We start from the raw sequence: 27,608 nt of genomic DNA on the forward strand, positions 1-27,608 counted from the left end.
CAGCACTGGAATAAAAGTGAAGCTACACTGGACCTTCAGAAGGTAGTGTAAGCAAGACATGTTACTTTAAGTCAGAATTAAAATGCCAGCTTTGTTAAGGCACATCTGTTTTCAGGGAAGATTAGGAGGAGAGCAAATCTGAGAAAACCACGTTTTTCCTTTGGAACACAGTATATGCCATACCCGACTGGGGTTGGAGCTAGGCTGCCATTTTTCACTTGGTCAATGAGTCAGAGAGTAGTAAAAGCAGCCAGTCTCAAGTCCAACTTGACAGCGTCATTTACTTACAGGAGAAAGAAAATGTAGCAGATGGTGTTTATATTTCACAAATCAAAATGTCACAGTGGCATACGGTTTTTCTGCCTGTCTCAATTAAGTACATTTCCTAATACAAAACTAAAACCTGAATCTATTATGAAAAGAGAGAAATCAATACCCCTTTCAACAAAATAAGTTAGCAATAGAACAAGATGAAAGGAAGGGGGACCACTCACCTGTTCTGCCTTTAATGTTAGTTCGATAAATATTTGCTGTAGTTTTTCATTAACAAAATTGATACAAAACTGTTCAAAGCCATTTTTCTGAAAAAAAGAAAACGGTTACGTGTAATTGTTTCTGCAAAATCACTTTAAAGTCATTTCTGGAGTGATGTAGTGAAAAGGCTTAACAGAAATGCTGGTGGTATCAATAGAAAGTGGCACAGTTTATATTTAGGAGAAACTAATTTGGTAAAGGTACATGAAGAACTCACAAAGGCAAAAATGAGCCAAAGCGTGTTTTTCTCATTGCCTAGAATTACTTCTTTCAAGCCAGATGAAATGCATCCTCCTCACAAGTCCCCAGTTATTCAAACTGGTCTTACCTGGAATATTTCAAAGCCGTAGATGTCTAGGACACCAATGTTGTATTCTTCGTGGTCCTTCTCCATCGCTTTGTTGATGGACTAGGAGGAATTAACCAGCATGGTAATTAACTCCTTTTCTTTTTTTTAAATTATCGTTTTTTATTTTTCCTTCTTTTAAAGCCCCCCAGTACATAGGTGTACATTGTAGTTGTGGGTCCTTCTAGTTGTGCTATGTGGGATGCCGCCTCAGCATGGCTTGATGGGCAGTGCTAGGTCTGTGCCCAGGATCCGAACCGGTGAAATGCTGGGCTACTGAAGTGGAGCACATGAACTTCACCACTTGGCCACAGGGCCAGCCCCTTAACTCATTTCGTTCCTAATAAAAACAGCCATGCATGGAAAAAAGGGAAGCAAGACTGTATGCAGCAGATACTACTGCCTGCCAGAAACAGAGGACGACAAGAAGATAGGTAAATTGCAGCTTAAAAAAAGTCTCAGTGTGACGTCAAGTACTCTGGGAAACCCCCAGGATCTAAAAAAACTACTAAGGTAGAAAAAAAGCATTTACTTAATGAGGAAAACCCATTTCTGGCAGAGCTAGGTTTTCTCAGGAAGTCTTTAGAATGAGAAGAAAAGATCATCTTGGATGATCAAAGTAAAACCTATTTCACATAAAGAACCAGTATTACAAGATCTGTAAATATTATTTCCATTGACACCCCACTCAGTAGTCACTGAATGATCACCTAACATAATATGACAGGGTTGTCAAGGAGAAGATAGTCTCTGTTCCCAGGAGCTGATAGAGTGAGCCAACTACAGATAATAATACCAGCAATTATTATAAAGTCATGATAATAAAAGCAGCTTACACGTATTTAACATCCACCTGTGCAAGGCAGTGTTCAGTGCTTTCTGTGTGTCGTTTCATTTAATTTTCATGACGACAGTGATAACATTATAATCCCTAAGATCGCACTGACCAAGAGGCACGGCCCGGGATTAAACTTAAGGAGTTTGATGCCTGGATCTGTGTTCTTGCTCACTGTGAGAAGACAGGTGCAACTCAATGGAACAGACACAATGATAGGAGGGTAGGTGTAGGTTGGAGGGGGTTGGTGAGAGCTGCAGGGGAGAGAGGAAAATAGGAGAAAAAGTCCTGGAGGTGGTGGATACCTGGATGAATTCTGAAGCACCAGAGGTGTTTTCTAGGCAAAGAAAATGACACAGCATCTTTGTGAGCTAATGGGTAATGATATACAGCATTCCACCCAGGGCCTGGTATGAAGTCAGTGCTCAGTAACTGTCGGCTCTAATTAGCATCACTTACATAGGGCATCCATCCCCTTTTGCCACACAAAAAATTGAGAGAAGATAGAAAGGAAGTAAGATGGGAAGTCCAGTGCTGGAAGGTAAGCTGAACAAAGAGACAGAGATGTGGGTTCTAGTCCCAGTTGTGCCAGATCCTCTTGCTGAATGGCCTTGGGCAAATTCACCAAAACTCAGACCTAAGCTTCCTTAGTCAGTAAAATGAGGGGTCTGGACAAGTTAAAGGCATGACTAATGTTTAGTATGACTCTGACCTTCCTAAGCCATCTTACCCTTAAAATAACCACGAGAAGTACACAGAATAATTACCCTATCCTGCTCTGCCTCACTCAACCCTAACCACACCTACCCATACTTTAAGCCTTATAGATGTTGTTGCCTGGATTCAAATACAAACTTTTTCGATCTAGCGTCCACACTGTTGTCTCTCTAGGGTTCTTTCTAGCTTGAACATATAAAAGACAGAGGAGTAGACTAGCTGGAACACTGCTAAATTACCTGGGTTCAATTCCTAGATTTCTCACTTAATAGTGGTGTGACTTGGGTAAGTTCCTTAACCTCTCTGTGCCTCTACAGCCTATCTGTAAAATAGAGATAATAACACCTAAGTCACAGAGTTGTAAGAATTAAGTGAATTATTTTTTTCTAAAATACTTAGAACAGTATCTGGCACATAGTTAAGTGCTATATAAGTGTTTGCTATTATTATTCTATCACATAGAGGCTCCAGCGATTAACATAGACTGCCACTGGCAGTTCTACGCTGCTGAAAGACTAATTTTCTGAATCTATATGTGGTATACATATATAAATATGTATACATAAAGTATACATATGATTATGCCATCATAAAAAAAGTCTATGGTAGTTTTAAAATATATCCAAAAAGTCTTTGATATTCCTCCCTTCATAAAGTGGAACTTAATTCCCCTCCCCTTAACTGTAGGCTGTACTTAGTGACTCGCTTCTAATGAATAGAAAATGGTAGAGTAGCGATATGTCAGTCCAGGATTAGGACACTAAAAGCTTTGTGGCTTCTTCCTTACTCTCTCTCTTAGATCACTCATTGTGGGGGAAACCAACTGCCATGTTGTGAGGATATTCAAGCAGCCTTCAAGATAGTCAGGAGAGGCTTGGGTACCAAGGAACTGAGGCGTCCTGGCAACAGCCAACAGAGTGCGCCATCTTGGAACCAGATCCTCCAACCCTAATCATGCCTTGAGGTGACTGTAGCTCCAATCAGCATCTTTTTTTTTTTTTTAAGATTTTATTTTATTTTTCCTTTTTTCTCCCCAAAGCATCCCGGTACGTAGTTGTATATTTTTAGTTGTGGGTCCTTCTAGTTGTGGTATGTGGGACGCTGCCTCAGCATGGCTTGATGGGTGCCATGTCCGCGCCCAGGATTTGAACCGGTGAATCCATGGGCCGCCTAAGCCTAGCACGCGGACTTAACTACTCAGCAACCGGGCCACCCCCCCCAATCAGCATCTTGACTGCAATCTCATCCCTGAGTCAGAACCACAAAGCTAAGTCACTCCAAATACCGGACCCGCAGACACTGTGAGAGAATAAATGCTTATTGCTTGGGGTTAATTGGTAACGGCAATAGATGACAAATGCAACAACATTCTAAACCTTTAGGCTCAAAAGTCAAGAAAGGTTCATGACCACAGGTCTCCTCTTTTTCTGGTCTAAGTCCAGGCTTTACAAAATATTTTGTCCACAAGAAGCTGTTACCATATTAGAGTCTTGCTGGACAATTCTAGAAGTAAAAGTCGGATTTGATGATCCCAGGGTGATAGGATAAAAAGTGGAGAAGTAAGGTAATGGTTATAAAGAGTGAGCCAAAACATGAAAACAAAGCCCTTAGTAGTTTTACTCTTTATAGCTAAACAATGTCAACCTGTGTTTACTTACATCTACCAAGAAATCAAAGACCCGGGCGTGCAGGGCCTTGGCGAGCGCGTCCCTGGTATAACAGGCCTGCTCCACGTTGAGGGTCACATGGATGGACTCTGACTTGCCTCCCCACTTGCTATCCATCTGTCGGCTCGTTAGCTTTTCTTTCAACCGGTCCTGGTTTATCCCCAGCAGATATGCAGGAAAAGCCAAAACTACACAAAAAATAAAACGATTGTCCTTCAGAATTTTAACAATTCATCTCACAAATAGATGGAGGCACTTGTGTGTGTGCGCACATACAAGACACCATCATAAGCCCCCAAGAACTTTCACTCTAGTTAAGAGTGCTTATCAGCAATCCCACACACATCCATCCACTTTGTTTTTCCCAATTGTTCTATTACATGAGTCAATTCCCATGACGACTGAGACTTCCAATCATACAAATCAGTGACCCCAGAAGGGTGGCAAACCAATCCCCCTTACTGAGATCACAGCCAAATGCCTAAAATGGACATCTTTCCAAGCTTGCAGCAAGACAGCCCGGAAGGAACTAAATCAAGAAACATTTCTTTGGCTCCAAATATTGTTTTCTTCCTTTTTGGTACAGTGTTTTCATAGCATCATTCCCCAAGAGCTTGAAGCACCTGATATCATCAAACTAATAGTTATAACCAATCACATACTCATTGAGTGCTTACCATGTGTAAGGTTACTAAAGAGAGAGGACAGGATACAAAATATTTAAGAAATCTAGAAGACAATCTAGAGCATGCAAAGGTAGTTTACCAAATATAGAAGCCTACTAAAAGCTGGATATGTGACACAGACAATCAGGTCCCAGAGGAATTTCAAACAGGAAGATATTACTACTTGCTGGGGTGGTCGAGGAAGATGTGGGACTTGGGCGTGGCCTAAAAGGATGAACAGAATTTGTACAGTTGCAGAGGAAGAAAGAAGAGGGGGGAGGGGAATGGAACGGGTAAAGGTGAGGAGGCAGGAACGCAGGAGACACAGTTGAGGTGCATCGAGTTGACCAGCATTGGCTACAGCTGAAGGTTAAGGTAGATGATTAAAAAGTTAGGATGAATTCCAATGGTGGAGGTCTTGAAATGGTGTGAGATATTTGGGCTGGCATCAAAGGGGGTCTGAATGGCTTATAGAGAGGGGCGTAACTAGATTTCTCTCGGGGTCGTGTATGGAGTAAAATAGAGGAGATTGGTATTATTCACACCACTGCACACCCTTCCCACCCTAAGGAAATGTGGTTGGCATAGGTTGTGGTCTTTGGATAGAAAAGCTGAGGTTCCCATGGCTCAGCAACTTGTTTCAGGCCATGAAACTCACCAAGAGGAGGGCTAGTGATATAAATGGATTTTCTTGACTTCTGGTCAAAACACTCTAATGTGAATAAAGGACACTATTCTTGGGCATGAAAGAATGCTCAGATTTTTCCCATTATGAATGAAAGATTTTTATGGACGCAAATAAAAATTCTGAACTTGGATATGAGTCCTCTTTTTCTGCATAAAGTTTTACCAAAATTCTCTCATAAAAGGATTTTATTAAAGACCTTATGCTAATGCTAAAAAATTACAAGCCTCCCAATAAAGGCAAATCTGCTTGAATTTCACAGATGGTGTTAGAACGTAACAGGCTGACATTTCTCAGTATATACCTTCCAATGAGATTGTCAGTGAATGCATTTCGAAAAAGTGTAATGCCGGAACAAGGTATTTATTATCTATATGCGTGTTTGACAAATTTTCTGACTAGTAGAGGGCATCCTCTTACAAACAGCATGTAAACAAAATCAAGTGCACTAATTTGCCAAAAGCCAACTTCCTTTAGTTCAGTTTTAACGTTCACACGTATGTTTATGAATCTGGATGTGTCTTCCACTAAACTGGAACGTACCTTTGCACAGAGCAGGGACATAAGACACCCATAAATCAGACTGGACACATGTAGAGTTGCTGTGAGAATCAAGAGATATTTACCAAAGTGTCTGACAAATAAGAGGTCTTCATTAAGGGGAAACTACAATGTTACTTATTGTCACCATCACCAGGCAGAGAGCCAGGTATGTGCATGTCTCACTTGATAAACTGGTTATCATTATCAATGGTTTATAGTAAATTCACGAGGGCCCCTCATTGTTCATGATAACCACACAGTGAATAGCTGATACAACAAATGATTAGCTCCCATTTGTCTGTTTTGTAAACATGGGCTTCTCCCAAGCCCCTACCCATGCTAAAATAGGGACACAGCTAAAATACTGGGTAGAAATATTTATGCCGTTATCTTTATGACCACAGCTAAAGAAATAACACAATACGAGCTAAGTCCTTGGGTCCTTGAGACAAAACAGACAGGCGAGACTGACAAAGAAACACGCTATACTTCCATGTCTCCTAGCTCTTCTGTGGAAGAGGGCACCAGGGAGGGACCACAGGCACTCAAGAAAACAAGGCACGGAATTTGGCCAAGAATCAGAGCCACAAGCTTAGGAAAACAGCTCGGAAGTCTAGAGAGGAATCTAGTACTTGCTTTGAAAAAAATCCATGCCATGTTTTTCAAGTACAAGCTTTTACGGCCTCATGTTTTCTTCAGTGGCTGCCCTGGTGCTGAAATTATAGGGCTGCTCATATTGACTTCCTTCAGGCGGTGAATTTCCATGAGGGTGTGTGCGAGTGTAGCGTCAGTACGGAAGCTTGGAGGCTGTGGGGAGGGAGAGTGGGGAGGAGGCATTGATTAATTTAAAAATAATGATGTAACTCTGTACAGCTAAACCATTATGTAGGACATAAAAGAACCTGCTGGAAAGTAATGTTTCAGCACATTTTGATGATATAGATAGATTTCTATTACTGCATTAAAGTGTAAAGGAAAGTTGGATTTAATTTTTCCATTTAAATCTGAAGTAGAGGTAAGACAGAGAAACCAAAGATGTAACAAAACAAAATTCCATTTTTAAATTTTAGAAAAGTGACAAGGTAAATGTGGTTTACCTGTCTTTGGTGTTGAGGGTCTGTGCTTTCTAATCCATTAATGATGGGGCAAAGAGAGGCATTATCATTTTAGTCCCATTGTTATTTAAGAAGTATTGTTATTGCTTTCAACAAAATTTGCAGGTTAATTTGTATTTAATATCTTTTGAGTAAGACTTATTTCCAAAAGTTCGTCACCTTACTGTATTTACAAAGGCAGGTACCCATGTGCCTACGGTGAGGTTTGTTTGACTTCTCAGCAACATAAACGTTTGGTTCAGGCTATTCTATGGCTCCATCAGTCTAAGGTTAGACAACAACATAACATGTTGTTATTAACGGCTATTTCGCTCCAGTAGGCCAGCTGTGATGCAAATCTTACCATTTTTTTTCCTACAATATAATAGCTAGAGAAAGGCTGCTTTTTTCCTTTATAAAAGCATGAGCTAGCACTTCCTTCTACAAATTTATTCCACAGATATACTCAAATATGACAAAGATGACACAAACCAGGTTATTCACGTTAGTAATTGGAATAGCAGAAGATCCGAAACATCTTAATATCCATCAACAGATGATTGGTTCACTAAATTAAAGTATAGCCAAGCAATGGAATGTTAGGCAGCTATATATAAAAAGGACAAAGTTCCTTAATGAATTGATATAGAATAATCTCCAAGATAAAATGTTAAGTGAAAAAGTCACCGTAGAACATGTTATATGCTACTATTAATGCACAAAAGTGGGGGAAAAAGAATGGGTGTGTGTAGTTGCTTGGGAACATATATCCCCTTGAAAGGAGTATAAGAGACTGGAAATATTGATTCCCTTTGGGGAGGGGAACAAGCTGACTAGCAAAGAGGTAGATGGAACAACTTTAACAGTATACCCATTGGAACCATGTTAAGGTACTACCAACTGAACAGAAAACAAATCTTTGGAAGGAGGATATATTTCTTTGTTAAACCTCTTTGGCTTCAAGCACACCCTTTCCTGATCTCCATCACTTCATCACCTCTAAAAAGGGAGTTTCACAGGCAGTTGCTAATCCTGGGCCTTATTCAGTTGGCTGGGGATGCTACTTCCTCCAGACGCCAATGTGCAATGAACCACTCCTTGGCTCAAGCATCCAGGGAAATGCTTGCTGTGTCAGAGTCATGACTTTGTTCTCCAGCATAAAGAGACAGTAAGGGATTGTACTACCCAAGAAGGCAAGAGAAATCTCATCTACTACCACAGAAACTATCAAGAAACCCAAACTGTCAATGTTAAAATGCAAATGTTAATGATATGCCTGGACAAGAATGTGTACTGTTAAATGTGAAGGATAACATACAAAAAGTCCCAAAACATAGTTATAGTTACTATTACTATTAGGTTGTGTTCCTAGACTTTATGGACACCCTGTATATTTATTATTTTCCACCCTACTTCCTTCCCTGGTAAACATAATTCATCTTTCTCTTTATCAGATAGACATCAGAAGTTAGCAGAACTTCCCTCTTTTATTACAAAACAAAAATATGAAAAAAGAACCTTATTTGGAATGGAAATAGCCTCACTGCATTGTCAGCAATGAGTGGGATACTATTTATTACTAAGCATCTAAATTTATCATCCTTGAAGAATGCTGAGAAAGGAAGAAATGTCTTCCTGGGTGGTTAAAGGATGTGTGGGTTCTGAGAGCAGCTGGAAGCTCTTCTGATGCCTCAGAGACTAAAGTTACGCGCCACGGTGGTTGCGGCAGACTCTAGCATACAAACCAGCAACAACTCTCTGCAGGAAGGACCTGATTTCTTCTCAAAGAGTAAAAACAATCATTCAGGTCTTTAGGGTCTGACTACTACAGAGATGACCATTAAAGGCGATCATCAGCAACATCAACACAATAATCAATGTCCACTTTTCTCCCTGTTTTCAGAAATCCAATCTAATCTGACCCACGGGGCAGCCCGTGAACATGTGAGCTTTCCTTTTTTACATATATCCTGTCACCTGCTCTTCAGGACCTTTAGATGAATGAAGACATTAAAGATGAGTTACAGAAAGGATTTTTATTAGGAGATAAATCTTTGGAGTTATTTAGCTATTATGACTCTAATCTTCATTAAAGTATCACTTTATTTTTAAACCTAGATAGGAAATTCTGCCAGATTTCCCCAAGGTCAAGGATAAATTGGAACAATTTCATTAATGGTCTATGGTGCGGGGCGTGGCGAGGAGAGAGGCACGTGCAGAGAAGAGGCCTAGACGCTCTAAGGCCATTTTGTTCTGTCACTTCTCATCTCTTCCCACAATGCCCCAGTTGGGATCTAAGCAAAGGAAAGTGGTGGGTTACTCTTGATCGGAATGAAACAATTGCTTCCCCTCATCCAACAACCGTGTGCCAAAGCCACTCACACTCTTCACTCTCCACTGCTGCGTAATTGCCAACTTCCTTGAAGCTGATGTTTCCGAGGTGGAGGACGCCCGCCACTATCTGCAGCACCAGGGTTTGCTCCTCTGCAAAGATCCCGATCACATTCATCGCGTGCTGGCAGAGAAAGGAGAAATCATCCAGACAAGCTGGTCATCAGCTTTATAAGCAGGTAACAAGGAAGCCAAAGCTTAGGTTGGCTTGTGCAGTGCTATGTGGCTTAGCTTGCTGTGGCAGCTGGAAGTCCCCGTAAGACATTATCACTGATCAGGGCATGTTCACACATTCTTCAAGTCTCAAAGTCATGCTGGAAAGGCAGTTCTGTCTTTCTCTCTCTCTCCTTTTTTTTTTTTTTTTTTTGAGGAAGAGTAGCCCTGAGCTAACTTCTGCCAATCTTCCTCTTTTTGCTGAGGAAGACTGGTCCTGAGCTAACATCCGTGCCCATTTTCCTCTACTTTACATATGGGACCCCTACCACAGCATGGCTTGCCAAGCGGTGCCATGTCCGCACCCAGGATCCGAACCAGCGAACCCCGGGCCACCGAAGCGGAACGTGCGAACTTAAGCGCTGAGCCACCAGGCTGGCCCCATGGCAGTTCTGTCTTTAAACGTAGCATGCAATCCTCCAGGAATAAGGGCAAGACAGCTGTAGTGGGAAAGACAGTCGGATGCAGCAGCTGTACACGAAGTCAACAAGTCTGCCCTCGTCCCTTGGTGTGCTTTTGCTGCCACCCCTCTCCCTCTAATGGCACACATGCCTCCTTTCCAGCTACTCCAAGTAGGCTCAGAGATTGTTCACTTCATTGGGAGGGCTGAAAATAGATGGTACTTGCAAAGGATCTTGATTAAAAATCTCCAGGAAATCAAATAAAAGCACTATTTAAAATGTCCTGGTTTGGGGGTCGGCCCCATGGCTGAGTGGTTAAGTTCGCGCACTCTGCTTTGGTGGCCCAGGGTTTCGCTGGTTCGGATCCTGGGCACAGACGTGGCACCACTTGTCAGGCCACGCTGAGGCAGCGTCCCACATGCCTCAACTAGAAGGACCCACAACTAAAATATACATCTATGCACTGCAGGGGTTTGGGGAGAAAAAGCAGAAAAAAAAAAAAACAAGATTGCCAACAGTTGTTAGCTCAGGTGCCAACCTTTAAAAAAAAAAAAGTCCTGTTTCTGAGGTCCATCGGATTTAATAAAAGCAGCTGAAATTTCTGAGTCTTGGATATCCATATCTTAAGAACTATACTCCAGGACCAAAGCAGGCCCCTTATCTGCATTTTTTCTCCCAGCTCCTTTGAGGTCATGTGGCTTTTTGATACCATCTTTTTTTCTGGCATCCAAGACACCGTCTGAACATCCAATCTTTTTCAAGCATACACATCAGCTCCCCTCACACTGCACCTGTAGTTGCCCATTCAGGGTCTCCCACTCCGTTCTGACCTGGGTTGAAGATGGGCCCCACTGATAGCTGACTCAAAGGGCAATGGTGAGGCAGTTCTTTCAGGCTAACTGGGTGACCAGCCCACCTCCAGAAAGTTCTAGATTGAATTCTTAAGTTGTTTACCGGAGGATGTGACCCCTCTGTAATCTACCCGGTTCATATCTGGTACCATAACATATATACGATGTGAAGAGAATGGAGTGGAGATCTCCCTCTGACCTGTACAATGCAGAGGTGAAGAGAAAGTGGCTGGAGAAAAGACTGGAGGTGTTCTAAATTTTCTAACCCCAATTAAGGTCGTTAGAGCGCTCTTCGCTTTGCCTTTCTAAGGAAACAGCTCAACAACTGTGCCAGCTATCGGCAAACAGTTATGGCAAAGGTACTACTCACAAGAGTTTTTACCCATTCATCAGAGCTCCTGCAGGGAGTAACGATGAATTCACTATTTACCGACCTCAAATCACTAAGTGGTCCTCAGGCAACCGGGCACATGGCTATTTAAGGGTGCTTAATCGTGCTTTAGGAAATGGCATGCTTCCAGCAGCAGAGTGAGGTGGAAATCTCACGCTGCTCTTTGCTTTGTTAACCTTCACTGCCCTTTCTATCATGGCGGTGCCCAGTCTGCAGAGCAGACCCTGCCTGGCCCTGCACCAGCACTTACCAGCGTTTCCTGAAACTCTCGCCTGTCGTCGATGTCATCCACCTTGTAGGAGCCGGAGAGGCTCAGGTAGTAATAATAGTCCATGCTGGTGATGCCGAGGCTGTGCTTCTGCTCTGCAGAGGCGCCCTCGATGAGCTGGAGCAAGAGAAAGCAGGGTGGGCGTGATGAGGTCCTCAGAGCGATCAAATGCATTTCACCGTTCCTGCCACCACCAGCCCTGGGCTCAGGCAATGGGACGGTCTAACCCTGCTTTCTAAAATGATGGGTGGTCCTCCCTTCCAGACTAGGGGTTTCAGAATATCTGCTCTACTTGTAGGAGTCCCAAATCATCTCTGCAAATTCCAGTCCTTAACTCTGAGAAGACCTGCAAGAGCAGAGAATTTGCCCTTGGCCTCTCCATGTTTCTCCTTGCTGGGCGCATACTTAAAACAGCCTCAAGTCCCACACTCTGGCGTTCTGAAACCTCCTAACCACTAACTGCTCCTTGGCTTTTTGTTCCATCTCTGACATTTGCCGTAGTAAGACCCTCTTAAAGGGCTCCCACCAGTGGTGTGCTGGAAAACGTTAAACAATCAACTCTTGGGGGGAAAACGGATTTGTAGCGTTTGCTGATTTTCATGGTATAAATACTCCTACCCCGACTGACTTCAAACTATCAAGAAAATGTCAGTGAAGGAAGAAGTGGGAAGAGACACCCACAGCCCATGCAAACCAGCTCCAGCACACCACTGGCTCCAACCCAACAGGATTTCGGAAAAGACAGGCAGCTCTTACCCACACTTCCCCTTTGTGGTCAAGTTTCTCAGGTCTTCTCGGCTCCACACCCACAAAATAGGGAACCTCATCTCATCTCCATTACTGAGAAGTTCTAGGTCATCCCATGACATCAGCTTTTCCTCCTGGTCTCCTCAAAATCTTTTTGTACCATGCTTTACCTATTTTTCCCCTTCTGGTTTTTTTTGGTCTGAGGAAGAACTTTCCTCATCTCTTTCTCAGTCTTCTCCCCATCCGCATCACTTAGCCCCTCTCACTTGCATCTTCAAACTCCTCTTTCTCCGACTCTTTCTCTTCTCTACAAATGCACACTGCCCTTTGCCTTCTTTAGAAGCTTTTCTTTGACTCTGTGAACTTCTTCAAGCTGCAGAATCTACTTTCTCATCATGACTTAACCCCTGCACTCTGGCTTCTCCCCTCACCATTCTGATGAAATGACTCTCGTGGCTACTTTCTAGCAGCTAAATCCAACGCTTTCTTGGTCCCCAAACCCCTGCCCCACCCCTTCCTCACAAGAGCTCTGAGCACCTGACCCGGCTGCTCATCCCCTTGAGCTTCCCCTGGCTTTGGTGACACTGTAGGATCCTGGCGTTCCTCCCGTGACTGGCTCCCTGGCTCCTCAATGTCTCCTCATCCCACAGACCATCCCCAGGTCCCCAAGTCCTGCATGGACATTATTTTTCACTCCCACAAAAGCCTCATCTATCTCACAGCTTCAACAATTACTTTTATGTCAGAATCTTGAACTCTGTCTTCTCCTGACCTCATCACTTGCCCAGCCCCTAGTCTGGTGGTTTCCAACCTGTGGGCAGAGGCCTACTGGATGGGGGTGGGGTTGGCATTTATTGAAAGGGGTCCTGGAAACAATTATGAACCTCTCTCTGGTGCTTAAGAAATAATATGCTATGTGTGTGATACACAAAATTATTTTTCAGTCATCTGTACATGGTGCTTTGATTAATACAATTAAAAGCATTATTGAATTAATGCAAGCTTTTGGTCATTTATGTTTTCTTCCAACTAACAGACACCAGCCAGAAGAATTATTTGTCATCATCTAAGATGTTTACATAATTGAAAAGACTGTATGTGAGCTACCAACGCAGTCTGTTTTCTAATCTAGTGATCTTCAAACTATAACAAAACAAAAAAACTACAAAAAATAGTTGCAGGGCTTTCTTCAAATGAGATCTAATGCGAATCCTCAATATACAAAATTCTAATATATAAACCCATACATGAAAAAAAATTGTTTATGGTATCATATTTTTTAAATACTTAAAAATATTTTAAAAGAGTCAAATCAGATGATTGCTAAAGCCTAGAACCCAATTTAAAAGCATCCTGCACACAGTCTAGCCCCAAACTCTCCATGGCTTCTGAGCATCTAAGTCAAAACTTTCTGACCTGGCATTAAAGATCCTAAGCCTATTTTGAGTCTCTCTTCCAACAGTTCACCTTTTGAAGACTTCTGCCCTTGCAAGTTGGTTGAGGCCTGGCTCCCACCTCCATTGCGTGGTTCAGGCCACTTGACTGGCCTGAGCACTCTCTCCCTGCACCTCGCTCATAGCTCTCCTTGCCATGCAGCCAACTCTCCCATGTGAATTCCTATTTGGCAAAGAGCCAAACCCTCCTAATTTTGTTTTGAAGTTATGTCAACGCTTTCTTCATTATTTAACTTTGGGGAAATTTTTGTCTTCTCATCCCAACTAGAACTTACTCTCCTTGCGGGTAGGGACATTCTCACAATTCTTTTGCACATTGACTTACGCATACTACAGTAATAAATACTCCTTGGCTTCCCAGACTAAATTGTCTAAACCTGAGGGCTAAGAGGAAAAACAAAAGTTTAATGTGGCGAAGGAACAAAGAAGTAGGAAAGAAAAAAATACAAAGGAAAACCTGGTAAAATATGTGAAAACTCCGCTCTCCAGGGTTCCTCATCACCACCCTAGATTTTTCCAGAAGGAAGTTGGAGATCTTTCCACCATCTGGTTCCCCACCTGGACTGAACTGGATTTCAAAGTATTTTCCCTGCAAGAAAGTAAGGGATTTCCTTCAATGGTTGGTGAACAAAAACATGATGTTCCAAACAGGCTTTGGATACAGAATACAATTCCAGGAAATTCATTAGTGAAAAATACGTTGTGGATTATTCCCAGCTCTCGTCTAGACTTCCTTACTTTTTCCTCAGACAATAACCTGTGCTTTTGTCCAATCACACAATTCTGTATGGAGAGAGAATCTACCCTTCCAGCCTGACTAAGTAAGGACATGCTATATTCTTTGCCCATATTCCCCCAGAAGGTGCTTGGCTGCTAAGCCGGAAGCTGTAAAGAATGGAGCAGAAATCACATGGTCCCCTTAATCTAACAAGAGTGAACTCTATCAGCTTCTTTGAGAGGAAGCAAATTTTCCCTCTGGCAGACTTATTGCAACAGCTTTGCACAAAAGCAATCCCTTTTACCTCTGGAGCATCTGAAATTTTTACACAAAACACAAACACTTGATTATAACTAATGTTCTTTACAGTCAGTTGTGAGCGGTTGTTGTTAACATTTCCTCTTAAATTATTACTCATAGGAACAAAGGAGACTAAAACCCTGGAATTTAGCTGGAAAAGGTGTCCAGATTGTTAAGTAAATGACATTTTTTTCTCACTAGAATTGAGTTTCTCTCCAGTCCTATGAAAGGACCAGGAGGGTAAATTTAAATGAAGGAAAAGATGAGAATGTGGGCATTAGGGAGTGGTGTGGCCTAGGGTCAAACTGGAAAGCATGCCCAGCTTAATTGCGTTCACATTTAATATTTTAAAAATGTGTATGAAGATGAAATCCAGCCATCCCAGGGCTGAATCCTGCTGGGCTGCAAGTCTTCGAATAAAATCGTAAACTCACAAGAACAAGAAAAGCACATTGCGTGTTTTTCCTGTTGCCTACAGCACTCAGTGCCTGCTGTGCTCCTGTTACTTGCCAATTCCAGGTGTCAGAAAGGCTACAAAAGAAGGCCACCCTCTAATTGTCTGTTGATGTTAATCTGATGACTCCTCCTCCTTCCTCTTCCAAAAACAAACACCCAGAAGCACCAGACATGGAGAAGGACCGCAAACCACTGCTATCCTGAATTGCGGTAGTCCTTGAGAAAAGCTTGCTGAACAAGGTCCCCTGCGCTTCCTATTGTGGCCATCCTTCACCACCTTTTCCTTTTGGCATGTTCTAGAGGGAATAATTCAGTGTCCGTCCATGGAACATGCCCCGTCCCCCCCTCCCCCACCACTCCCATCAGTCTGAGGGTGGGAATGAAACCAAACAGGACATCAAATCCAGGAAGGGCAGATGTAGTAAATGGTAAACTTTCAAGTCCTTCTAGAAATGGTTTGAAACCTTGGCTGCCTGTTAGAAAGACCTGGAAGCCTTTAAGAAATGCTGGTGCCCGGCGCCACCCTATACAAGTAAATCGCTATCTAGGGACTGGAACCAAGACCTGAGCAGTTTTTAAAAGCCTGGGTGATTTTTATATGTGGCCAACGTTGAGAACCACTGCTATAATGTAATAGAAATGTGTATGCACAACTCAAAATCGTTGGAGGGGCCGGCCTGGTGGTGCAGCGTTTAAGTGCCCACATTCTGCTTCAGCAGCCGGGGTTCACCAGTTTGGATCCTGGGCGCGGACGAGCCCACCACTTATGAAGCCACATTGTGGCAGGCGTCCCACATATAAAGTGGAGGAAGATGGGCACAGATGTTAGCTCAGGGCCAGTCTTCTTCAGCAAAAAGAGGAGGATTGGTGGCGGATGATAGCTCAGGGCTAATCTTCCTCAAAAAAACAAAAAATTGTTATGGAAAAGTTAAAACCCCTAATGAGAGATCAAAAGTTTAGTTTTGTTATAAAGCAGCCTGGAGGGGAAGAGGAAATCATAGGTATAAAGAGAGGATGTTGCATTTTCATAATTAAATAGGAAGAAAGTTCAACTCTTGATAATGTTTTATTTCTTATGCTAGGTACTGGGTACCCTGGTGTTCATTGTATGATTTTTAAATAGAGTTTGAAATATTTCATAATACATTACTTAATACTTGAAAAGATTTGTAAGTGGAAATATATGAATTTTTATATTCCATACTACATGTCCAGTTTTAAAAGTGAAATTACCCATATTCCCACCCTGATGCCACTTCCAACTCCTCCTACTAATCGTTGTAATAGTGTATTCAAACTTTGAATTACAGACACCTTAATTATGTTGTATATAATGTGCATTTTAAAATAAAAATGGGACCATATTGTAAATATTGTTCTGGACCTGGTTTTTTGTTGTGGTTTTGTTTTGAGGAAGATTAGCCCTGAGCTAACATCCGCCACCAATCCTCCTCTTTTTGCTGAGGAAGACTGGCCCTGAGCTAACATCAGTGCCCATCTTTCTCCACTTTATATGTGGGACGCCTGCCACAACATGGCTTGATAAGTGGTGCATATATCCACGCCCGGGATCCGAAACCACGGACCCTGGGCCAACAAAGCGGAGCACACGAACTAATCACTACACCACTGGGCTAGCCCCCCTCTTTTTTTTAAATTTAACAATATATTATGGATATCTTTTTAAATAAGTTATTATTAACAGAGAACTTAGATATTACACCCTAAAAGTATTGTTGAGTCGAAGCCATGAGTATTTTAAATTTTGATAAAATTTGCCAAATTGTTCTCCTGGGGGAATGCATCAGTCTTCAACCAATAGTATCTTTTCTCTGGTATTATCACTCTCCTTAATGTTTGCCCATCTGAGAGACAGAAAATGATAAATGGTTTTAATTTACATTCCCCTCTTTGTTAGTGAGAACATCTTTCGATGCCCCAGCAGATATTACTCTGTGTGTGTGAATTGCCCATCCATAGTCTTCTCCATCAGGGTTGTATGAAATTTTGTAATCAGAAAAATAATAAATGCTGGGTATATTTGTTTTGACTGGTTTTATAAAAATTGACAGATGTATCCTCCTTGTCCAAGGATAAAGAACAATTTATATTGGAAAAATCAAGAAAACATTGATTTAATTATTTTGCTGCTCTCTAAGGAAGGCAAAGAGAGGCACGGCTAGCTAGAGAATTCAACTGGTCAAGTCCATTTTTACAAGGTTGATTGAGATTGACAATTAGGGGAAAAAAGGTGAAGGGGAAAATTCATTGACATCTCCTTTCCTATTCCATGACTTAGAAACTTCTTCAAGATCACGCAACCCAGGCATTGAGCAGAAAAATAGACAAGATGAACAAATGAGTAAACAGTTTGAACAATACTGAACAGCAAGGAAAGTGAGGGCAATCCTGACAGATATAACTCACCAGGGAACTTAATTCCTGCCTGAGAACTTAGTAAGAATGCTCGTGGAAATAGAAGCTTCCTTCCAAAATAGAAGGGTGAAAAAGAAATTGCTTTTCTCCAAAATTGCCACTCATTTATTTTAAAATGGTCCAGAATCAGCCTCACAGATGGCTCCTTGAATGCTTTCCTGCCAGACATAATCTATGGTTGAGATAAGATGCAACATCTACATAAATCAAAGCTACTGGGCAAATATTCATTTCTTTGCAAATGTGGCTTTTTGTCAAGGGAAACAGACTCATATTCATCCTTGCCAGCCTTCCAATTCACCCCCTCAGGAGACACTCAGATAGAAATCCGTCTGAATGGGCATTCACAACAGTGCATTCGGCTGACATTTTCACTGCCTTGGGTAAGTGGGCCATTAGGAGGCACCCTGTCAGGCTAAATCCAGCCACTTTTGGGTGTTAGGATGTTACATGAATAGACATAAAACAAATACACAAAGCTATGACGGTGGCGTAGGCAGTGGGCTCACTCCAGCTGACAAAGAGGATGAAGGTTCTTCCCAAGGTGTCAGCTCAAAGTGTCTGCTCCCTCCAGTGTCCACAGACCAAGGTCTATGGAACAAAAGAAAAGCAACAAGACCTGGGAGCTAGCCTACTCATTTCTTTGTTCGGGCAAGCAGGTCTTTTCTCCAGGGCACAAGGCAAACTCTGCAGGACCAAAGCCGACGCTTTGATGAATTTTTATTTTTCTTAGTAAGGAAACTCAAGTTGAGAACTGTCTGCAAAAATTATCTTATTTATACGCTGAGGTTCAAAAGTAACTTCAGTCAAAGGGCTCATGGAAACCTGACAGCTCGCTGCTTCAGAGAAGGAAGAAAAGACTGAGAAGGCAGCCTCGTGATGATGTGGGAAAATCTCCTATTTCCTCGGGGATTCCAGACTTAAATCAAGAATATCAACATCATCGATCAGGTAACATTTTCTGAAACAGGGGAGAGACTTACGAATCGGCTGGAGTTGTTGTTCCGGACTGTCTTGGCATTCCCGAAGGCCTCCAGCAGTGGGTTGGACTGCAGAATAATGTCCTTGACGTGCTGTCACAGCAAACAGACCAGAGGTCAGGATGGTGCAAACACCTAGCACACAGTGTGAACCCAGACTTTGCCGAAGGACCTGGTTTCCGAATGCAGTAAGGTGAGAGGCCTCAGATCCACGTGTCTCTGGGTTTCTGGAGGATTTATTCTTTCCTCTTGACAGACCCAAACCTGTTCGTGTGTTCGTGTCTTTCAACTCCCTTGACTTGATGCAGGATCCCCTGGAGCCAGGGTGCCAGTAAAAGAGGATCTACGAACATTCCCGGACTGGGTTTCCAAGATGGATGCTGCAGCTTTACCTGCCCTCCCAGGTGTGCCGGGAATCACAACAGGAAGGAAGGGGAAGCAGGACGGGCATCTACTTGCTGCTGTGATCATCACCTTTACTATCACTACCACTTCTCTACCCAGCCTCTCTACCCGCCTATTGCAACCCCACTTCCACCCTCTTCACTGCAGGAGAGAGGTACCGTAAGGGAAATTAAACAGTTTCTCCTTCCCAAACAAAGCTGTGGACACAGAGTCTTGTGCTTCCCAAGCTTTAACGTGCATGAATCACGCGGGGATCTTGTTAGAACGCAGATGCGGATTCCAAAGGTCTGAGGCGGGGCCCGAGAGTCTGCATTCTAACCAGCTCCCTGGGGTTGTTGGTTTTGCCAGCGTGGAGCCACGTTTTGAGCAGCAAGGGCCGACACTGGATTGTATGGAACAATTCCTGGCCTGTTGGAGGGGAAGAATTTGGTTTTCAAACACCCCAGTTCTGTGCCAGACTGAAAAGTGTGCAAAACACCCCATGGGCAAGACAGCTCGACAGATAGGAGTTGATGTTGGAGAGGTCTTTCAATAAGTGAGTCATTCCTTGTACTTCTAATTATTCGCATGCTATGGTTAAACAAGTTCCAGAAATAACAAGTCTTTGGTTTGTGCTCTTTAGCTACTGACTAATTTCAAGCCAAGAGCTCTGTATCATCGTCCTCATAGGAAAACAGGAAGAGAAAAGTCAACATTAAACGTCTGCAGTCTGGTCATTAGGTCGTGGTCTGTAGCAAATAGGACTAGATAATGGCACTAACTACTAATTGACTATGTAACAGCCAAAGTGTTCCTTTGGCACCCTTCTGAACATTCAGAAGAGGAATAAGAACTGAAACTCCATAGACGGGGCACATGTCATTAGCAATGGCACCAAACGCAAATTCTGGGTGGTCCCTCCATGGGGTCAGTTTCAAAGCCAAGAAACATACTTCAAGCTGCTTACTCCCCTTTAAAAACTCATGGATTTATATAAACATTGCTTTTCTTTGTAAAATTTATTTTGATTTTGTCGATCTTCATTAATCCTTTATACCTATTGTCTGCTAGCCAGACATGCCTACACCATTTATCAACACTCAGCTTCTTGTAGGGAGAGAACAAAAGGAAAGCTCTGCCTGTCTCTTCCCTTCTTCAATTATTGATTTTCTAACTGAGAATATCTATGCATGTATCCATCCACCCATCCATCAACTATCAAAGTGTCCAAGAATTTTGTGGCTTGTGGTGAGCATACTGAAGAAAAGAGAAAGAACAAATTAAGGTAAAGGAGCAGCCCAGCCCCGAACCAGCGTCCTGGATTCCAGTCTCCATGTCAGTCTTCTAGGGATAAGCTATCATCACACGTGTGGTACATATACTCAATGGAATACTACTCAGCTGCAAAACAGAACAAAATCTTTCCATTTGCAATAACATGGATGGATCTTGAGGGAATTATGTTAAGTGAAATAAGCCAGCGAGAGAAGGATAATCTGTGTATGACTCCACTCATATGAGGAATTTAAAATTATGGACTAAGAACAGTTTAGTGGATACCAGGGGAAAGGTGGGGTGGGGGTGGGCACAAAGGGTGAAGTGGTGCACCTACAACACGACTGACAAACATTAATGTACAACTGAAATTTCACAAGATTGTAACCTATCAATTACTCAATTAAAAAAAAAAGCTATCATCACACGAACATAAAAAAAGCAAGTAGACTGCACTACAGCAACCTAGGTTCTTGAGCTGCGCTCGCTGTCCAATATGGAAGCCATGAGCCACATGTGGCTGTTGAGTTGCAACATAGCTAGTCCCAACTGAGATGTGCTGCAAGTATAGAATTCACACCAGATTTCAAAGATTTAGTACCAAAAAGGATGTAAAGTATCTCATTAGATTTTTATAGCGATTATGTGCTGAAATGATATTTTGGATATGTTGGGTTAAATACAATATTTTTAAAATTAAGTTCATAGGCTTCTTTTTACTTTTTCTAATGTGGCTACTTGAAAAATTTTGAATTAGATATGTAACTTGCACCATCTTTCTACCAGAGAGTTCTGCTCTAGACCTCCCTTTTGTTCAGTGAAAGGGGCCACTCTTAGACCCTTTCACTCAAGGAAGGGAATCGTGGATGCTACCTTAAGTATTCTGACCCACCAGACATGATGGAGCACCATTTAATTAGGAGACAGAGCCACGATAAAGAGAATTTTGATGTGTATTTTTAAAGTTTACAGCTGATTGTGGCAATAACATTGCTTATTAAACTATTCTCATTAAAAAATTAATCTTTACGGTGAAATCTACCTTCAAGCATGAGTTCCAATAAAAAATGTCTCCAGCAATCTGCGCCAGTGATGAGCTCATGAATTTGGGCAGCACCCCGTGGCCCTTCGCCCCCCCCATCACATCCATTGCTATTTGGAGAGGGGGCTTCACCCATTGCTACTGATGCTGATTCTGCTACCATAGTGAGTAAAACTAAAGATAGATAAAGTTGTATTTACCCTTTCTTTGCACTGTCTTCTTGAATATGCTACTTAACTGCTCATATTGTATTCCCTTCCTTTTCTTTTCATTCTCCTGTGTCCTCGTTCTCTAGGTCTTCCTCTTTTCCTAATATTTACCCTCCAATCTTGCCTTCTTCCTTTCTCTCTTTTCTCTCTGTCTTTTAAAATTTGTGTTAATTTCTTGGATTGGAAATTTATTCACATAGTTCAAAACATAAAAGTTTTGAAAGGGTAGACAGGGAGAGTATGTCCTTCCCCCAGTCTCCTAGTTTTCCTCCTGGAAGAAATCATTATCAGTCTCTCATATATCCTTCTAGAGATATGTTATACATATCCAAACAAATATTGATATATGTTCTCTTTTTTTTTTCTCAAATGGCAGCACATTATACACAATGTTCTGAACCTTGTCTTCTACAATTCATAATACACGTTGGAGAGCATTCCCTATCAAAACATGAAGCTTCCTTTTTTATGGTTGTATAATATTCTACTCAATTATGACCCAAAAATTAATTCACCAGATGCCAATTAATGAACATTTAAGTTGTTTCCAGGCTTTTACATTACCTAAAAATGCCACATCAAATAACTTTATACATGTATCATTTTGGATACATTTCAGCACATCTAAAAGATAAATTATCTTAAGCAGAATTGACAAGTCAAAGGGTATATGCATGTGGATTTGATAGATTTTGCTGAAATGTTCTCCATAAAAGTATACTAGTTCATGCTCTTATCAATAAGGTATGAGAGGGACTATATCCTTACATTTTTACCAAGAGAATGTTTAAAGTATTACAAAATTTTTGCTTTTCTGACAGCTAAGAAACAGTTTTCCCTTGTAGTTTTAATTTGCACTTCTCTTATTATCATGAGGGTGAGGATGTTTTCATGTTTTATGATTCATTTACATTTCCTTCTCCATGAGCTGATTTTCATGCCCTTTGTTTATTTTCCTTTTGGATTTTTGAGCTTTTTATTGATTTGTAGGAGCTCATTATATACTGGGCATTTCTATCTCATAATATGTTTTTCTTTGCAGATTTCAAGTTTCCTGGTTATAGAACCAATGTCTTTTCTGTGGAAGAAAAAGCATTTTTTAAACAGCAAGTGGTTCCATTTCATATAGTACAGGTCTCAAAATGGGTCATATCACCAACCCACCTGGACTTTGGGGCCTCCTCCAGACACTCTGGAGATGTAACTCATGATGTATTTGGCAGCCACTGTCTTTCCAGCACCACTTTCACCACTGAGGAAAGAAAGACAAAAATACCCACACGTGAAGTGGATCATAACCAGCTACCCCCCCCCTGAAAAACCCCCCCCCCCAAAAAACAGGCAGAAGAACTCAGTAAAAAAAAAGCACAACACTGGTTGAGAAAGGCAAATCATGGCAGGATCAGATCACCTCCATGACTTGTATGAGCAATTTTAACATGGTGTGTGGACCAACGTCTTGATAATCATCATTGTGCATAGGATAAAAAGTAGAGCATTTTAAAGGCCTGATGATAAAGGACATGATGAGGAACATTAGGGAACATCAGAAGGATGGAATATTATACAGAAATTACAACTGACATGAAGATTGTAAATATTGGGGAAAAAAAGCATATGAAGTAACATGAAGTGAAATACACCAGATTCAAATTATATATAAAACATGGTTACAAAAATGTAAAGGAAAAAAAAAGTACATAAGAACAGAAAAGACTAGAAGGACCACAAAAAGATTAGCAGAAGTTTTAGTAAAGGAAAAGATACCATGGGAGACTTCGTTCAATTCACTATTTTCCAAACTTTTAGAAACACATGTTACTTCCATTATAAAAAAAAAGAAAAAGTAGGCACTCTCAGGTTTCAAAGCATGTGCCTTGAACTGATGCAAACAACTTTATTTTGGAAGTTCTAAAATTAAATGATGAGGCAATATTAATCACATCCTGGTAACAAAGACTGCCTTCCGTTCGGTGGCTGTACTCCACCGGGAAACCCTTTCATTAATAGTCTATAGTCTGCCCTTCAAAACACCCCTTCTTCCTTCAAAATCCCCTTGAATGATGATGACCTCAATTCAAAACCTGCTTAAGTCGGTCAGATTTCTCATGTTCCTATTGGTAGCCTTTGTGTTACCATGATAGAATTAAATTAAGGGAATTCTTATGTAAAACACAGGTGGAATTTGGTATGAAAACTCCAGGCTGCTACGAGCTTATAAAACAATATTTCTGTTTGGTATTGGTGATAAGAATTTTAGGATACAGAGCAAATGTTCTTCTATGAAGATCCAACCTAATTAACTGTCATCAATTGTTTAGTTACTTAAGAAAAGAGGAAACATTTGCTCATGGTACAACCAAGCCAGGTGATCCTGTACCCCCAAAAGAAAACTGAAATAAAATTGAAATAATTTGATATTTCAAAACAAAACAAAACAAAAAGGATTAAAGTAGTCATTATAGCAAAACTCAGAACTTTAATTTCCTTGAATGAATTCCATCTGCAAAACTCATTCACCATCCCAGTACTCAGCTCCTGGTTTCTGGGTCATGTGAAGAGGGAAACCAAACTGAAATTTCAGAAGAAAGATACGGCAGCAAGTAGAAAACCAACGAGTCTGGGATGAAGTGTCACACCGGTTTCAGAGGAGATGCTTACTCGCAGCACAAGTAGCTACAGTAAATATTTCAGCTCATAAGGAAATTATCTGTTTAAATGGCCCATGTAATCAGATGATTTATATGTTAGATTCAGGGTCAAAACATGCACTCTTGCTCATTTGAAGCATTGGTTTTGTCAACAATGAAACTCCACTTTATAATGTTGTAAATAATGCGAATATTCCAGAATATGGAAAGTCCAAGAGTACAATGGTACAATCACCCAATATTATATTACACAGACATTTAAAATTATTAGAAAACTACATGGCAACATAAAGACAATGAATTAAGGTTAAGCAGCAACATAAGCAGAAGACAATGTATCTATAACGTGATTACAGCTATTTGAAAATAATGTATGGACAAGAACTGAAATGGAACAAGGAAAAAAATGTTTCTGACTTGTTACGGGGCTGGTAATTGGATGATTCTTGTTTCATTTCATGTGATTTCTCTTAATGCTTACATTTTGGGGACAGGCAATTACTTCTATATTTCACATTTTTAAAACAGCATTTCCAGAAAAAGTGGGATCACATATCACAGTGATAATCAACACTGATCAACTTCTTTAGATTATTATTCAACGTCCTTTATCATGATGAGTAAATATATTTTCATATTTCGAGTTCCTCAGAATAAGCTGTGTGTGTGTGTGAAAAGAGAGAAGAAAGGAAAACATAACAAATCCTATTAGAATTACGAAGTAAAAGTATAGCAATTCCCCCACTGTGTCTTTGGTTCACAGTGTGATCAGACAGGAAGTATTTTGTCTTTTTGGTTGGAAGCAAAGAAAAGAATAATAATGGAAAGCAACTCAATTCATATATTAAAATAAGTATGCCAGGTCCAATAATAAGATATCTACATTCTCGGTAATTGTGATATTTTTCAGAAGATTTAAAATAATTAGTTCTGCCTGAACATTGACTGGAATTTTCATTTCTTGGTTTCAATTTACAGACACTTAAAAAAGAAGTTTTATTGATCAGAAGCCGGTAATTTGCTCAGAACATGGTACAATAATGGAATGTTACATAATTACTTGAAGTTTACAGTATATATAACCATAATTATACCGGCCCTTTTGGGATGGGAAAATATTGTTTCTTCCCCTGGAGTAAAACCAAGTTAAAAGAATGTGAAGGTATTAGACAGATTATATAGCACACCCAAAATTATTTGCTTTGCATCACAGAGCAGTTAGAGCAATTTGCTTGGCTTATGGTTATAGGCAGGATTTCTTAATTTAATTGCTTTCACTTGATTTATAAAGTGGACCAAAAAATACTCTAGAAGTGTATGTACCTTAAATTAGAAAAATGCCCCATTGGTCCCTAAATCCAACAGTTTGCCAGAATCCTCAGAGTATTTAAAAAATGCCCATGTTTGGGCCCCTCTTATGATCTGCTGAATCCCAGTCTCCAAAGACAGGGACTAGAAATAAGAATTTTTAACAAATTTCATGGTTTTTATATAGCCGGCTGGCTACCAGCCAAGCAAATTTAAAACAAAGTCAAGAGAGCCTTGGTAGGAAATATCAATTCAAATAGCAAATAATGTAATATTTCTATGGGCATTAGCTACGCAAAGGAAACATATGCTAAAATTTCAAAGAAATGGAAAGAATATTCTGGGGGGAAAAAGCTTTTTACAATGGTATATAATCATTGGATTCGAGGACCACAATCGGTTTTCTTAGTCTGAAGGTTATTTCTCACTTAAAAAATCAGTAGTGTTTTCAATTCACTTCAACTTATTCTAGCAAATGTAAAAATATTTCAGTCATATTTTGGGGGGAGATATCCCATAGAAAAAGTAGAGTTAACCATTCCTACATTTGGAAGATCCACAAATCTACTCCTATCCAAAATATCCTAGTCTCAAAATATCTCTACTGGTTCTTACCAGTAGTTACCTCTACTGGTCTCTTACTGGTTGTTCCTTAGAACTGATCAAGTTCATCTAACTGAAATGTTGCTTTCCCAACTTTATATTTGTTTGCACTTTAGAAAAAATAAAAATTTAAAACAAAAATTATATGGGTGCATTTGTTGACCCATTGTAATTGCGTAAGCCCCTCCACGTGCCAAGCTGTAGGATGGAGCCTGGATTGAGACAGGGCTCCTGCCCTGAAGGAGCCCCCTGCCTCCTGGGGCAGGGGAGTGCACAAACGCTATAACAACATCATGGAGATGTGCGTACGGGTTTAGGTATCCTAGAGGCATCTATCCCTGATTGCAGCATGTGTTAGGAAAAGATTCTTAAAGGAAGTCACACTATTTAAGTCTCAATAAGACAGGTAAAGTTAGCCAAGTGGGCAGTGTGTGTGTGTGCACATGCGAGTGTGCGTGTGTGTGTGCATGTGCCCCAGGACCAGGGTGGGGTGAAGCCTGAGCAATAGCTGGAGGAAAAAACCCCACAGGGTTCGATTGAAAGGACCTACCAGCAGTTGACTAGGACTTGAGTGTGAAGTGGGGGCGCTGGAGGGATAAGGAGAGGGGCTGGAGGGCAATGGAAGTCCATGACAGTGGGCTTGGGGATCAGGTTTGGGGAAGAATCAATCATTCTGGTCAGCGGCAGGCAGTGTCACATTTTATAAAGACTCCAGACTTCAGTCCTTTCTGTGCCATACTCATGAATTTTGCCTTTACCTATAAAGGCCAAGTGACCTATTATTTACTTAGTGTTTTTCTCTAAATTGACTCAATTTACCTAAATTTATTTAAAAAGGAACCTCTATATGACTACTATAAATAGAAAACCACTATCACTTGCCCAAAATCGGCAACCTTATAAATAAATAAAAATAAAATAGTCACTGTGAAAATAACTCAAATATCCATCAACATAGAATAGATAAATAAACCATGACATATTCAGAAGTGGAATTCTAGGAAATAATGAGAAAAAAAAGAATTAGTTACTTCTGACAATATGGCTTTTGTTCAGGAACATTAACGTTGTGTGAAAAAAAAGCTGGTTGCAGAAGTATACGTGGAATGTATATAATATGATTCCATTTACATCAAGTTCCAAAGCACAGAAGGCTAAACAAGATGTTGGTTGGGGAAGCAAATATAAGTAGTAAAACTCTAAAGAAAAGAGGATGAGATATTCAAAAATCAGGACAGTGGTTATTTACCTGTGAATTGGGAAGAGAAGGAGCCAGGATGGGCCTGACAGGGGAGGGTCAATCAGGGGATGTTCTTTTACTCGCAAGTGAAGCAATAGGTGATCTTTGATCATTACTCTTTAAATTTACATGTATTTTATAGAAATAATATTAATCTACTTAATAGTTAACATGAGCAATTTTTGTTGCCATTAAATTCTAGCC

The 27,608-nt window shown here is 40.9% G+C and overlaps 1 protein-coding gene across 2 annotated transcripts in view; it reads right to left on the reverse strand.

The window, feature by feature from the left end:
• Positions 1-27,608, reverse strand: part of MYO1E (myosin IE) — a 191,979-nt gene that overhangs the window by 63,226 nt on the left and 101,145 nt on the right. For both annotated transcript variants that reach the window (XM_046655362.1, XM_046655363.1), the window contains 8 exons: positions 22,767-22,854; positions 18,696-18,785; positions 14,260-14,391; positions 11,584-11,718; positions 9,469-9,601; positions 4,091-4,287; positions 863-943; positions 495-581 (listed from right to left, as the gene is read on the reverse strand). In XM_046655362.1, coding sequence (XP_046511318.1) covers positions 495-581; positions 863-943; positions 4,091-4,287; positions 9,469-9,601; positions 11,584-11,718; positions 14,260-14,391; positions 18,696-18,785; positions 22,767-22,854 — 943 coding nt within the window. The remainder of the gene's footprint in view (positions 1-494; positions 582-862; positions 944-4,090; positions 4,288-9,468; positions 9,602-11,583; positions 11,719-14,259; positions 14,392-18,695; positions 18,786-22,766; positions 22,855-27,608) is intronic.

Source organism: Equus quagga, chromosome 2, assembly GCF_021613505.1.
Source record: "Equus quagga isolate Etosha38 chromosome 2, UCLA_HA_Equagga_1.0, whole genome shotgun sequence".
NCBI lineage: Eukaryota > Metazoa > Chordata > Mammalia > Perissodactyla > Equidae > Equus > Equus quagga.